At 54.7% G+C, this 13418-nt stretch overlaps 1 protein-coding gene across 22 annotated transcripts in view; it reads right to left on the bottom strand.

Moving 5' to 3' along the window:
- DYSF (dysferlin) overlaps positions 1 to 13418 on the bottom strand; it is a 231458-nt gene that overhangs the window by 100218 nt on the left and 117822 nt on the right. For all 22 annotated transcript variants that reach the window (XM_003922617.4, XM_003922619.4, XM_003922620.4 and 19 more), the window contains one exon: positions 11014 to 11187. In XM_003922617.4, the coding sequence (XP_003922666.3) occupies positions 11014 to 11187 (174 nt within the window). The remainder of the gene's footprint in view (positions 1 to 11013; positions 11188 to 13418) is intronic.

Raw genomic sequence — 13418 nt, forward strand, 5'->3', positions numbered from 1 at the left:
GACACCCCACAGTCCTTGGCGGGCACCCGATTTAACTCTTCATCTCTCCAGGCTCTTGTTAAATAATACTCCTCCCCTCTGGCCTTCTGTAAATGTCCTGACCCCATTGTATTCCCTCTGCCACAGGGCCTTTACACAGGATGTCCTCTGTTTGGAACGCCTTCTTGAATGAGCTAACTTGGGCTCTTCCTACAGCTGCATCATCTCTGAGGCATGGGTACCTCCTTGACTGCCCAGACTTCAGCAGCAGCCCCTACCCAGCCTCTCCCAGCTTCTCCCCTGCATCCACCCTCCATGTATGCAGGCAAGGCACGCATACTGCTTTATCTCCTGCACCCAATCTAACACTGGGCATGAGGTGGGCACCCATTGAAGATTTACCACATGTAATGAATCACCAGCATTCCCTTGCCCTAAGCCACATGTGCAGTACCCAGGCCTAAGGTCCCAGGGCAAAGAACAGGAGAGGTGCATCGGACAGCACCTCCCACCTTCAGGAGGCTCAGGGTCGGGTCTGATGTTACTATGGAAAGAGGGATTAATGTGGACTCACTGACACCCCAGGATGAGGCCATCTGTGGGGTGGATGTAATGGGGTGGGCCTTTGGAAGGCCCTACAGGGAGGCTTCCTGGAGGAGGGGAAGGAGGGTGCGGGAACTGGAAGAGCAGCAGCAGCACACTGGCGCTTAGAGGAGAGGCTTGGCCAGGTGGACAAGGCCGGGAGAGGAAGCGGCGCTTTCCCTCTGCTCCCACCCTGAGCACTGTGCGGAGCCAGGCTGCAGGAGAGGCTACTGCTCTGGTTTCTGCCCACCCACCCTTCACCCCCACTTGCACACACATAGCCCAGCCCCAGGGCCAGGCCCAGGGCATTGGGTTCCCCACAGTCACATTCCTGCCTCGATAGCTCATGCCACCACGACTCCCAGGCTGGGGCTGGCAGCCACACAGTCTGTGGCCACGCACTCCATCTTGGGCTAGCTGTGTAAGGGATCTTGCTGCTCGTCCAGGGGACTGGGTGGCCTCCAACCCGCTGCTCTCCGGCTGGAAGCCACAGCTCCCTGGAGGAGCCGAGCATAGGAATATGAGGAACTCTCTGCCCCCCAGAGCCACAGGGCTCCCCCAAGGTTCCCCAGAGCCAATGGCCAGACACACCTGAGTCGGCCAAGGACTGACATCCAAGGACCAAGGACCACAGCCAGGAGGAGATGGGCAGGTTCTAGGGAAACACAGCCTACAAAGGGGACTCCTCAACCCACCTAAATCTGATCAAGACCAAGATGGAGCCCCCACCAGCCTGTCTGAGATTCCTTCTGCACCGTGGGGTGTCTGTGCCATGTGCAAACCCTTGTTTGCAATGGTGCCTTGCTCTAAACAGGGCCTAGAGGTCTGGCTCAGGATCTATAAAGTGGAGACAGGAAGGCAACAGAAGGGCCAGAGCAGGGGTGGACACAGCAGCAAGTCACAGGCTAAGCAGCTGAGCAGACAGGGGACAGCCCCACAGTGGCTGGAAAGGAAACATCTCAGGATGCCACCAGGGAGGCCACAGAGACCTTCCCCACCCCAGCAGCATCAAGCAGATGGGTGTGGACCAGCTGGAGGCTGGCTACCCTCCTTCACTTTATGGGGAGGATGCAACTCCTACACAGGATGGAACCAAAGAGCATCCGTGGCAGGGCTGTTGGAAGGGGCACTCCTATTGGAGGCCATCCCCCATCTCTTATGTGAAAAGGATCAGGGGGCCCCTGAAACCGGCAGGTGCTGGAGTGAGCTCGTGTGGTTCAAGAGAGCAGATTATCTTTTCAGGAATTTTGCAAGCCAGTTGTTAAACACAGCCATTAGTAAGAATTAAATCATATATAGTTACCACTAAAGAAACTATATTTAAAAACACAAGGTGGTAAATACTTGAAGTCATTCTAAGTCTTTTGCTTTTTCTTTCTTTTTTTTTCTTTTTTTTTGTTTGAGACGGAGTCTTGCTCTGTCACCCAGGCTGGAGTGCAGTGGTGGGATCACAGCTCACTGCAGCCTTGACTTCCCTGAGCTCAAGCAATCCTCCCACCCCAGACTCCCAAAGTGCTGGGATTACAGACGTGAGCCACCATGCCCAGCCCATTCTAATTCTAGTACTACCTTTTCCTGTTATCTCTGCTCCTGAGGCTGCTTCTGTCTCACACATCTGCAATGGAAATATTATACATCAGCACGCTACGGCCCGCCTCTTCCCAGTGTTGAGTGGTGCGACATTGTTAGCTTAAAATTGGTCATGCCAGGAACATCTACACCATGGAAATCAGCAAATGCTACAAACCAGGGCTGCGGATTGTTTTGTTTTGTTTTGGAGAGCTGGTTGTTAAACACTGACCAACACAGTTCTTCATTTCCCTGGCTGCTCCAGCCTGAGCTTGCAGCTTCCAGGTCTTCGCCATCTTTAAAAGACAGAATGGAATGCAGGAACACAAAGACTCCCTTTCTAATCATGGCTGATTGCAACCCTAGAGCTCTTTACTGTGGGCTTTGCTGGAATGTCCAAATGCCAACACGATGATACAGTGTAGACTGCTACAAATTCTGCACAACACAACCATGATCCACAAAATTTTTCACAATATCCACAGCTAAACAATTACAACTTGGCTTCTCAGTTGCCTCAGCCTGCTTATCTGTAAAATGGGAGTGCTGATAGACCCTATCTCCTAGAATTGCTGGAAGGGTTACATGAGATATTATGTGGACAGGGCAGAAGGCAATGGCTGACCCATGGTACGTGCCCTAGAACAGCAGTTGACAGGCATTGTCTATAAAGGGCCAAGTGCTAACTGCTTTTGATTTTGTGGGCCATACAGTCTCTGCTGCAACTGCTCAGCTGCTGTTGTAACATGAAAGCAGCCACAGGCACTACGTAGGTGGATCAGCACCAGCTGTGTGCCAGTAAAGCCCTTTTTTTTTTTTTTTTTTTTTTTTTTTGAGATGGAGTCTCCCTCTCTGTCCCAGGCTGGAGTACAATGGCATGATCTCAGCTCACTGCAATCTCTGCCTCCCAGGTTCAAGCGATTCTCCTGCCTCAGCCTCCTAAATAATTTTCGTATTTTCAGTAGAGATGGGGTTTTGCCATATTGGCCAGGCTGGTCTCGGAACTCCTGACCTCAGGTATCTGCCTGCCGTGGCCTCCCAAAGTGCTGGGATCACAGGTGTGGGCCACCGGCCAATAAAGCCTTATTTACAAAAGCAGGCAGAGGGCCAGATTTGGTCTGTAGGACATAGTTTGCTGACGCCTGCTCCATAAGGGGAGGTTATTATTTTTGTTATATTTTTAGCATTCCCACCTGATAAGTGAGAAAACTGGGGCCCAGAAAAATTAAGGTCTCCCCGGGGGCTACACAGCAAATCGGTTGGCAGAACTAGGGATACCTCTGCCCACACTCAAGGCTCTTCCCAGGCTCCTGCTACCCCATCAGAGCTCAAAGCACCTGAGCAGAGTTTGGGAGTTCTAGTTGAGCGCCGAGTCAGGGCTGTGGGGAGCCCAGGGCCCACTTCATTTCCCTGGCTGCTCCAGCCTCAGCTTGCAGGGAAACCCCACACAGGCCAGTAGCCCAGGCCAAAGGAGGGGAACCCTTTAAAAGACAGAATGGAATGCAGGAACACACAGACTCCCTTTCTAATCAGGCTGATTGCAACCTTAAGTAGAATAGCAGGCAAGAGTGCAACCCCATTTAATTTACAGCTGGAGCCAGGGCTTGGAAGCAGCTGCTAAACTCCTTACAAAACTACTGGCTGGCCCTGGGGAGCTGAGGGTGGAATCAGGAAACCTGGAGAATCCACGATGCCACGTGTGGGCTGGCGCGAGCATGTATTCGTGTGTGTTTGTCCCTCGAGGGTTTCCATGTCTCCACATGTGGACATTGCAGAGAACACTGGAGCAGGTTTCATCCCATGCCAGAGTACCTTGGTAATTAGGACAGTTCTATGGCCCAGTTTCCCTGGAATGGTCCTACTTATGCCTGTTTTTCCAGCGTGATTATTAATAGCATCCCAGCCTGGATAGTAAATTATGCTGTCACTCTGGCAATGGCAGATGAAGACCCTCATGCATGTATAATGAACCACATGGCGGACTGTACATGCCCCTGACTGTAACACACTCCTCTGCAGCCATGAATCTGGGCACTGGCATTTGGTCTGAGGCACGTGGACATGCAATCGAATCCTCCAGACCTTAGCATTCAACTCTTAAGGGAGACAGACCCAGGGTCCACACATTGAGAGGAATTACCCAAATTGTTCCCCAATGTAGGACAATAGGAAAAGCAGTGAGGCCTCTGCCTGAGAGGGGATCCAGCCCTCAAGCCACCCGTGCTAGCACAATGCCAGGTACAGAACAGGTGTTCAACTTGAATATTCAAGAAACAGAGTCCAGAGATCCACAAAGCCACCTTCCAACAGCCCAGCCCCAGCCCCAGCCATAGGCCTCGATTACTAATGAGGCAAACCCCTCACACCTCCCAGGGCCTGCCCTTGCTCACAGTGCCGGCTCTGGGAACCGAGCCTGGGTCCCCTGCCCACAGCATGGCTTCCTTCAGGCACAGAGCCGCCCCTCCCTCCCCACCCACATCTGCCCTTCTTTGCAGCCAGCTCAAATCCCAAATTATTCCTCTCTGGCACCAGCCTTTCCCGGACCCACTTCCCTGTACTTCTGACTCCCAACTGGTGTTTCCTGCCTGCCGGCCCAGGCTTGAGCCTCCTGTCTCCTCTCTACTGGCCTCCACCAACCCTCTGGAGGTTTCCTGGGGTGAGGTCCAGGGGGCCAGCTCCTCTCTAGCTGCCCGACTGCCCCAGGACGGTCAAGCTGCCTAGCTATCAGGTGAGGAGAAGACAGCCCAGGGCAGCAGCCTCTAGCCAGCTGCCCAGCAGCCTGCCACATCCAATCTTCCCACCCTGGGACTCCACCACAAAGCGACTCCATGGAGCAGGAGGGAAATGATGCCCTCATAGAAGTGGGTAAGTAAAAACACCAGATGGGGGGTTGGCTGCTGGTCAGGAAACACCTGGGGAAAGGGGCAGAAGAAAGGACAGAAAAGCCACTGCCCAGGCCTCAGTTCTAGTACTGACTTGTGCTGTGCTGCTGGGCATCCCCTCTCAGGCCTCTGTTTCTTCCAGAGCGACATGAGGGGCTCAGAGCTGTTCCAGAGCGGCACTGTCTAATAGATCTCCCCGTAGTAGACCTTCCTCCAAAAGGCCTTCCTCCCAAAGACCTTCCTCCCATAGATCTTCCTCCCATAGACCTTCCTCCCATAAACCTTCCTCCCATAGACCTTCCTCCCATAGAGCTTCCTCCCATAGACCTTCCTCCAATTGACCTTCCAGCAGTGATAAAATTATCAATGGCTGCACCGTCCAAGGTGGTAGCCAGCCACTAGGCAGATATGGCTACTGAGCACTGGAAATGTGGCCTGTCTGATTGGGGAATTGAATTTCCGTATTCTGATTACTTTAACTGTAAACTTAAGTAGCCACCCATGGCTGGTGGCTACTGTGTGGGAGACCGCAGCTCTCGAGCCTCAGTCTCCCCAACTTTAAAATGGGGCTAATAATAGAATCCAGCCTTCTGGGGTCATTATGAGATGACACATATAAAGACTGGTTTTTAACACATGATAAAATCAATGTTAAGAATTCTTATTCTGTATGGGGTCCTGGGTTCCCCTGGAGCATTGGATAAAACCATGGACCTTACACCAGATCATATATGTGTGCGTGCCCACACACAACTTTGCATCCAATATCAAGATGCTCCTGCAGCTCCCAAGGCAGGTCAGGCACACCTTTAGAAAATGAAAGTTTCCTCCAGCGGCAGAAATCTCTAAGACTCTGGCACATGTTGCCGACATTTCTGTACCTCCCCTCCCTGCCAGGCCCAGGCATCTCAGAGAACCCTTCCCAACGCTGAGAGCCAAGCACAGAGGCAGGGCTTGGAAAAATCCTCGATCATGAAGGGCAGGCCCAGGGCAAGGGCGACAGAATGGATTCTGTGAGCTCATCCCGGCAGCCGTCACCAGAGTTCCCAGAGAGGCCGGTGGCGTCAGGAGGGGGTGACTGGGTGGGAGGCGGCGGTGGTGGCTGCCGTGGCCACAAGGGGTGTGGGGTGGAGAGGGAGGCTGGATGGAACGCGCTATAATAGCGGCTTTGTGCTCTGCTTCCCAGCTCCCTGGGAACGCCAGGAAGATTATGAAACCCGGTGTCTTTGGAAATGCCAGGATATTAGCTGGAAAAAGAATAATACGAAAATAAAATAATGCTCGGGATGGAGACAGCAGACGATTAGCAGACGGAGCCAGGGCCTCCCGCTCCGTGGAAGGAGCCAGGCTTGGCCCCTGCAGAAGGTTTCAGGGAAAGGCTGCCTGTGCTAATGAGCAGACAAGGCCTGCCTTCCAAGGAAACGTCTTCCAGAGGGGAGCTGAAAGGCAAGGCCCAGCCCGCTGGTGGATGTGTGGGTCAGGGAAGGGGTGGCAGGAGGCAAGGGGGCGCCTCAGGCCTGGTCCAGAGCTGTCAGATTACCAATAAGGCTACCTGGCTTCTACCCACCGCCCTTCTCCAGCCCCTGCGAGGCCTGCCTCCCACATCCTCCTTCAAGAAGCCTCCCCTCACTAGACCCTGCAACTCTGGAATGTCTCTTATTCTACCTCCAACACTTCAAAGACACAGATTCCAGGGGTTTATTTGCACTCGCATGTGAACATCTCTCTTCTTGATCAGACAGGAGTTCCCCATGAGCCAGGCCTCCGGCATCAGATCAGGGGATCATTAGAAGCAAAGACCACGTTTCTCCCACCAAGCCACAGGGAGAACATATCATCTTGCCCTGCCTCCCTCCACAGACCCTGGCCACACACCTCCCAGCAGGAATGCACACACTCTGCCTCTCTCAGAAGAGCACCCAAGTGGGGGACCAATAGGAGCCCCGTCTTGATGAGGCACTTTGTACTTCACATCTGTGCTACTCCGAGACAGCCCCTGGACCAGCGGAATCAGTGTCACATGGAGTCTTGTCAGACATGGAGACTCTCGGGCCCCACCGGACCCTGAATCAGGAGTCTGCGTTTTAACATTATCCCCAGAAGGCACCTACTTTCACGAAGTCTGAAAAGCGCTTCGCTACACGCATCATCATTAATCCTTATAATGGTCCTGGGATGCGGTTACTTGCACAAATGGGGTGACAGAACCACTAACGGCGCGAGTGACCTGTCCACAGCTAGGAAGCAGGAAGAGCAGAATTCAAGCCACAGAGGCCTCACCCATCCCACCAATGAATCACCAGGCATCAGGGACCCATGGGCAGAGACCAGCTCTCAGGATAGAAGCTGGGTCCTAGCACCCAGGAAACCCAACCACCTTCCCCCAGGATGCAGGGACCTTAGCCCTAGTGCTGTGTGGGAGCATCAGGACATCCTGGGACAAAGATGGCAGCTCAGCAGTGGGAGCCCAAACCACCTCCAGTCCTGTCAGGAAGATGGAAAGGTGACCATGGAGGGGGAGTGTGAGTGTGAGAGAGACAGTATGTGTGAGTGTGCATGCTTTCATGTATGTATTCATGTGAGAGAGTGTAAGGGAGTGTGTATATGTCAGAGTGTGTGAGTGTGTGTGCTGGTGTGTATGAGTGTGGAGGGAGAATATGTTGGTGGGTGTGAGGGAGGGTGTGTATGTGATTGCATATGTTAGTGTGTTTGTGTGGGGGGGTGTATGAGAGTGGGTATGTGTGTGTGCATGTGTATGTGTTGGTATGCATGACAGTATGTAGAGAGAGTGTATTGATGTGTGTAAGGGTGTGTGCATGATTGCATAAGTGTTAGGGTGTTTGTGAGGGAGTGTGTGAGAGTGAGTGGGTATGTGTGTGTTATTGTGTGTGTGTGTGTGTATGTTGGTATGTATGACAGTATGTAGAGAGAGTGTGTTGGTGTGTGTGAGGGTGTGTGTGTGATTGCATAGATGTTAGTGTGTTTGTGAGTGTGTGGGAGTGTGTATGAGAGTGGGTATGCGTGTGTTATTGTGTGTATGTGTTGGTATGTATGAGAGTATGTAGAGTTTGTTGGTGTGTGTGAGGGTGTGTGTGAGAGTGTGATTGTGTGTGTGTGAGAGTGTGTGTTGGTATGAGTGTGTGTTGGTGTGTAAGAGGGCGTGTGTGTGTGTTTTGTCACTGAGGTATAGAGTCTTCCAGACAGTCAAGTGGGCCTGTGGCCCCTGCCCAAATGCCAGACACACCTAAACCTCCCAAAACTCTCTGGTCCTCCAGCTGCAGGTGTGTGGGATCCAGCCTCTGAACCCACCATCTCCCTCTGGTTCTGTCAGCCAAGCTGTCCCGGGACTCAGGGCCTTACTGCATTGGTCTCATCCGAATATCACAGGAAGTCACATGTGAATGACAATCTGTCACCCTCCCATGGCTGTTGAGTCACACCTGGTTTCACCGATTCCTCGGGACACTTTCTTCCACATGAAGAATACACAGATTGGTCTCTCTGCTTCTGGAAAGTGCCCCCCCTCATTCTCTCAGGCGCTGAGCCATGAAAGCTTGGCAGTGGGTCCCCCAGCCTTGTCACCTTCTTCCTCCGGGCCCAGCCAGCCCCAGTGCCCATCCGCGCTTTGTCCACATGTCTCCAGTCACCTCTTCCCCACTCCTGGCCCCCTGAGCCCCCTACCCCAGCCTTCCCGCCCTGGGCTGCCTGGCAGGCAGCCACCAGCTCTGTCTCCCTCACACAGCACTTCACCGTGTGTGTCAGCCTTGCCAGGGCCAACCGTGAACTCATCACAGCCCACCCCACCCTGCCCTGCGGCTTGGCAACCACAGGGCCTCACCATCCACCTCCAGCCCTTCCCTCCCCAAACCCTGCAGTTCCACCTCCCTCCACCTCGACCCCACGGCCTCACCCCAGATGGTCACCTCTCCTGGGTCTCTACCCAAGACTCCTCAAGCTTCCTGATGGGAGGCTCCACCTCCTGAGCATCCTCCATGGCTGCTTGACTGATGGTTCCAAAGCCCAGCTCTGACTAAAACACTCCTCTTGTCAACAGCTCACACTGGCTCCCTACTGCTCTGGTCACCATCCGGACCATCTGGAGCTCTTTGCCCAACACTGCTTTGGTTTTTGTGTTTCTGTTTTTGTTTTTCTTTTCAGAAGCTCCTCTCCCCAGTCTGGTGGTGCTGACAATCACAGAGAAGGGGCGTGGCTCACACCCGCCAATCAGAACACTCTATCCCTCACCCAGGTGCAGGGGCTGGCTAGGTACCACCGGGTAGAACTGGGCAGTCATGCCCAAGACGTCACTGACATTACTGAGAAAGCAGCACTCTGGGGTCTCAAGCTGCCAGGAAAACAGAGTGTGGCACCATGGGCTGCGCTACTTTATCTAGCAGGACTTTGCTGGCTGGAGGGATGATGTCGGCCTTTCATCACCAATACCATCTTTGCTACCACACAGTGAGAGCCCGTGTGAGACAAGGCCAAGACAGAGGGGCGAGTCCTGGCACACGGTGAACCTGTTTCCTGCCAGGCCTAAGGGCTGCTTCACCTCTTAGGTTCTTCCCAACTCTGTGAGCCCACAGACCCTTTTTCCCCTTAGCCCCTTTGGGTGGAGCTCAGGCTGATGGAAACAGATCCTGATTGCACAGGGTGTCTTACTGGCCTTCTCAGACCTGGCCCTGACTCTGAGGCCTGCCAAGGTCTTTACACCCTACCCCTCAGCTGGAGCCACAGGACCATCACCAGCCCCTGCCCAGTGCCCAGGCCAGGCCCTTTCTGACTCAAAGCAGAGGGGCTGCAGAATGCCAGCCCCACCCCAGGAGGCTCCCTGACTGTGGCTGCTCTTACCTGGGCAGCAGTTCCATCCTATCCTCCCCTGCCCTGGCTGGACGACCAGTCCACAGCCCAGAGAGCCCAGAGCTCCGCCACCTCCCTCAGTCTCCACTTGACCTGGCCAAGGGACAAGGGAGGGGCTCTCTCCGAAGTCCGTGGCCGGCTCCTCTGATGTCCTCAGGCTCCCCAGAGAGCTTCGTCTCCTATACTGTCACTGCTGGGCCTTGCCCACCATTGAGGCCTGAGACTGACAGAGCCTCCCCGCCCCTGCCCAGTCACTCTCAAGGCCACTGCTGGCTTCTCCTCCCTCCCGGTGCCCAGCCCGGCAGATCCTGAGCCTCCTTGCAGCACTCCTCCAGCTGTCAAAGCCGGGCTGTCCAACAGATAGGCGACCCCAACCACACACACACAGCTGGCTTCACATGGACACCCTCACATCCCACGAGACCCATGCCCTAGGGCCCCAGCTCAAACACCCAGGGAGATGCCAGTCCTGGCTGGATTTCAGAGGGGACGGCTCCCTCTCAGGGCTGCAGAGCAGAGACAGGCTGTGTGCCAGTACCAAGTGTTCGCTCAGACTGTCCCGAAGGCACTTGCTCCTCTCTTTTGAGGAGCCTGTCACCCAGGTCCTGGGGAACCTTGAGCCTACTCCAGCCCCAATGACTACAGAAAGTGCATCCCGGGGCAGGAAAGCCGTCCTGGGGCTCAGCTTCTAAGGCACACCTCTCCCCCAAAATTGCTGGGGATGCCCATGAGATGGTCTCAGCCTCGGGAGGAGGCACGTGCAACCAAGGACACTCTGGGGCATCAAGACCTCTCTCACGCCTCCCGTGGGCCTCCCCCACATCTTCATGCCAGCCAGCCAGGCACAGGTCAGCCGGACGGCCAAGGCCATCTCCCCCTCTGCTTTCATCTTAACTACTCAAAGTAGTAGCAGCAGGTGTTCCAGCGCCAAGGAAGGAGCTTTTTTATTTTAGGAGGACACACAGACTGGGGCCACCTTCCCCACATGCCACCCCACGGGTACTGAAGCCAGGATGACCAGCCAGTGATCCATCCAAATGTCCTAACCTGGGGTCTCTGCACCTCTTCCACATCAGCCTGAACAGCCCTGGAAAACCAAGACGCACCCCACCCGACCCAGGACAAGCACAGCCCCACATACCAGGGCCCCCTCAAGGGCAAACACAGCTGCAGGCCCCGTCTTCTCCAGTGGCTCCATGCGACGGCGCCAGCGGCGGCGGCGGAAGGCATCCGTCTTGCGGTACTCGAGGTGGAACTTCCAGCCAAAAAGAGAGGCGTACTCCCAGCCCTCGCCCTCTGCCTCCGCCTGCCTGTGCTGCACAAGAGAAGGGGCAGACTCAGAAGCTGGTGGGAAGCCTGGGCAAGTCCTCAGCTCAGCTCCACCTTTGCCTTCCTGTCCTCCACGACAGCTCCCCACCAGCTCCCATACCAGTGCCCTCCAGGTGGGCAAACCTCGGAGGGCCACCTGGAGGAGAGGGGGCTTTCTGCAGTCACAGGAACCCCAGGTCAGAAAATCAGGAGGGGAGGCCAGGCATGGTGGCTCATGCTTGTAATTCTAGCTACCAGGGAGGCTGAGGCAAGAGAAGTGCTTGAACCCGAGAGGTGGAGGTTGCAGTGAGCCGAGATCACACCACTGCACTCAAGCCCAGGCAACAGAACGAGACTCTGTCTAAAAAAAAAAAAAAAAAAAAAAAAATCAGGAGGGGAGAGGAGGAGGCTCTATGGGCTGCAGGGAGAAGAAAAGAGCCAGAAAGGGAAGGTAGGCTAACAAAGTGACAGAAACACTGGGCTTTTAACTTGTTTGTTCGAATTCTGGGTGGATTTTATGAATCCAAAGTTTTCTTGTCATTTCCTTTTTCTTTTTCACATCCTGTAGTGGGTCTGCAGTTCAGAGGTAAAGGGAAGATCCTACTCCCCAACCACAGCCAATTTCTTCCCAGGAGGCTAGACCCAGCTCAGCTGTGGAGGGACCCCCTGTACCTCATCCATGGGGTCCCTTTCCTGGGCCTGGAAGGAGTCCTGGGAGCCCCCTTGCCATTCGGCTACTGGGAGAGAGTGACCTGGCACTGTCGTGAGACACCACCCCTGCTCAGGGCCAGGAGCACAGTGACAAGGGCCAGTCCTGGAAGCCAGCTGTGCCCCTCTCCAGGAAGGATGCTGGCTTGGGGCTGGCAGGCAAGGCACATGAGCCTGGGCAGGCTTTGCCTCTGTCTGCTGGGTGACCCTTCAGGGAGAAAGTTGAATCTGTTTGGTTTACAGCATCAGGAACAGCTGGTCATCCAAAAGCCTTGCCCCTCCCCACACCCAGCAACAGCCCTCTCTGGTTTCTCTGCCCCCAAGGAAGAAGGAAAGAACCTGGATCATGCCACATGCTACTCCTGGACTAAGGGAGGTCTGGTTCTTGAGCCAAAATTCAAATGTGTGTTTAGGAAGGAAGATCATAGACCAAGAAGGTCCAGGGAGGCAGGCACTGAGACTGTGTGGCATACGGGCCCATGTGATGCTGCAGCAAGTGTGTGTGCTCGCGTGGGCCCACCCACGTGCACAATGGGCCTGACAGTGTCCCATGGCATCTGTGCTCAACTGTGGCCATGTGTGCTCGTATTGCATGAATGCCAGTGGGGCCCACCCCAGCCCCTTCACCAGCCAGTGCACTCACATGGTGCACCCACCCCCAGCTGCCATCAGCATCGACGGCTCCCAGCTCCCAGTGGCCACCTGCCCCAAGGAACTCCCATGGCTGAAGGGAAACACCTCACTGAAGAGATAGGTATGTGCCCCAGCTCACCCTGGGAAGCCTCAAGCCTGGACAGACAACTGAGAGGATACAAAGCCCAGTCCTACCTCCAGGTGAGGATTCTGTGGTGTTCTGAGCTGGGCGCCTCCCCAGGCCACAGCTCACGCCCCAGCTGACCTGCCTGAAGTTATATCCTTGCTCCTCACACCCCCGAGGGCACTGCCCTAATAATGTGCAGCCAAATCCACATCTGAGCCTCTGCCTCCAGGAAACCCAGCCTAAGACACAGGCTGTGGGTGACTTTCCATCTTCCAGGTCAGTGTGTGAACTCTGCATGTGACCCCCTCACGTAATCATGGGCATCTGAGTGTGTCTGTGAGCATCTGCAGGTGTGCTGGGTGCGATCTTTGTGTGTGCTGGGTGCGATCTGTGTGTGTGCTGGGTGTGATCTGGGTATGCTGGGTGTGATCCATGTGTGTGCTGGGTGTGATCTAGGTGTGCTGGGTGTGATCTGCAGGTGTGCTAGGTGTGATTTACATGTGTGCTGGGTGTGATCTGGGTGTGCTGGGTGTGATCTGCAGGTGTGCTAGGTGTGATTTGTGTGTGTACTGGGTGTGATCTGGGTGTGGTGGGTGTGATCTGTGGGTGTGCTGGGTGTGATCTGTGTGTGCTGGGTGCAATCTGTGTGTGTGCTGGATGTGATTTGTGTGTGCTGGGTGTGATTTGTATGTGTGCTAGGTGTGATCTGGGTGTGCTGGGTGTGATCTCTGCGTGTGCTGGATGTGATCCATGGGTGTACTGGGTGTGAT

Source organism: Saimiri boliviensis, chromosome 1, assembly GCF_048565385.1.
Source record: "Saimiri boliviensis isolate mSaiBol1 chromosome 1, mSaiBol1.pri, whole genome shotgun sequence".
NCBI classification, from domain to species: Eukaryota; Metazoa; Chordata; class Mammalia; order Primates; family Cebidae; genus Saimiri; species Saimiri boliviensis.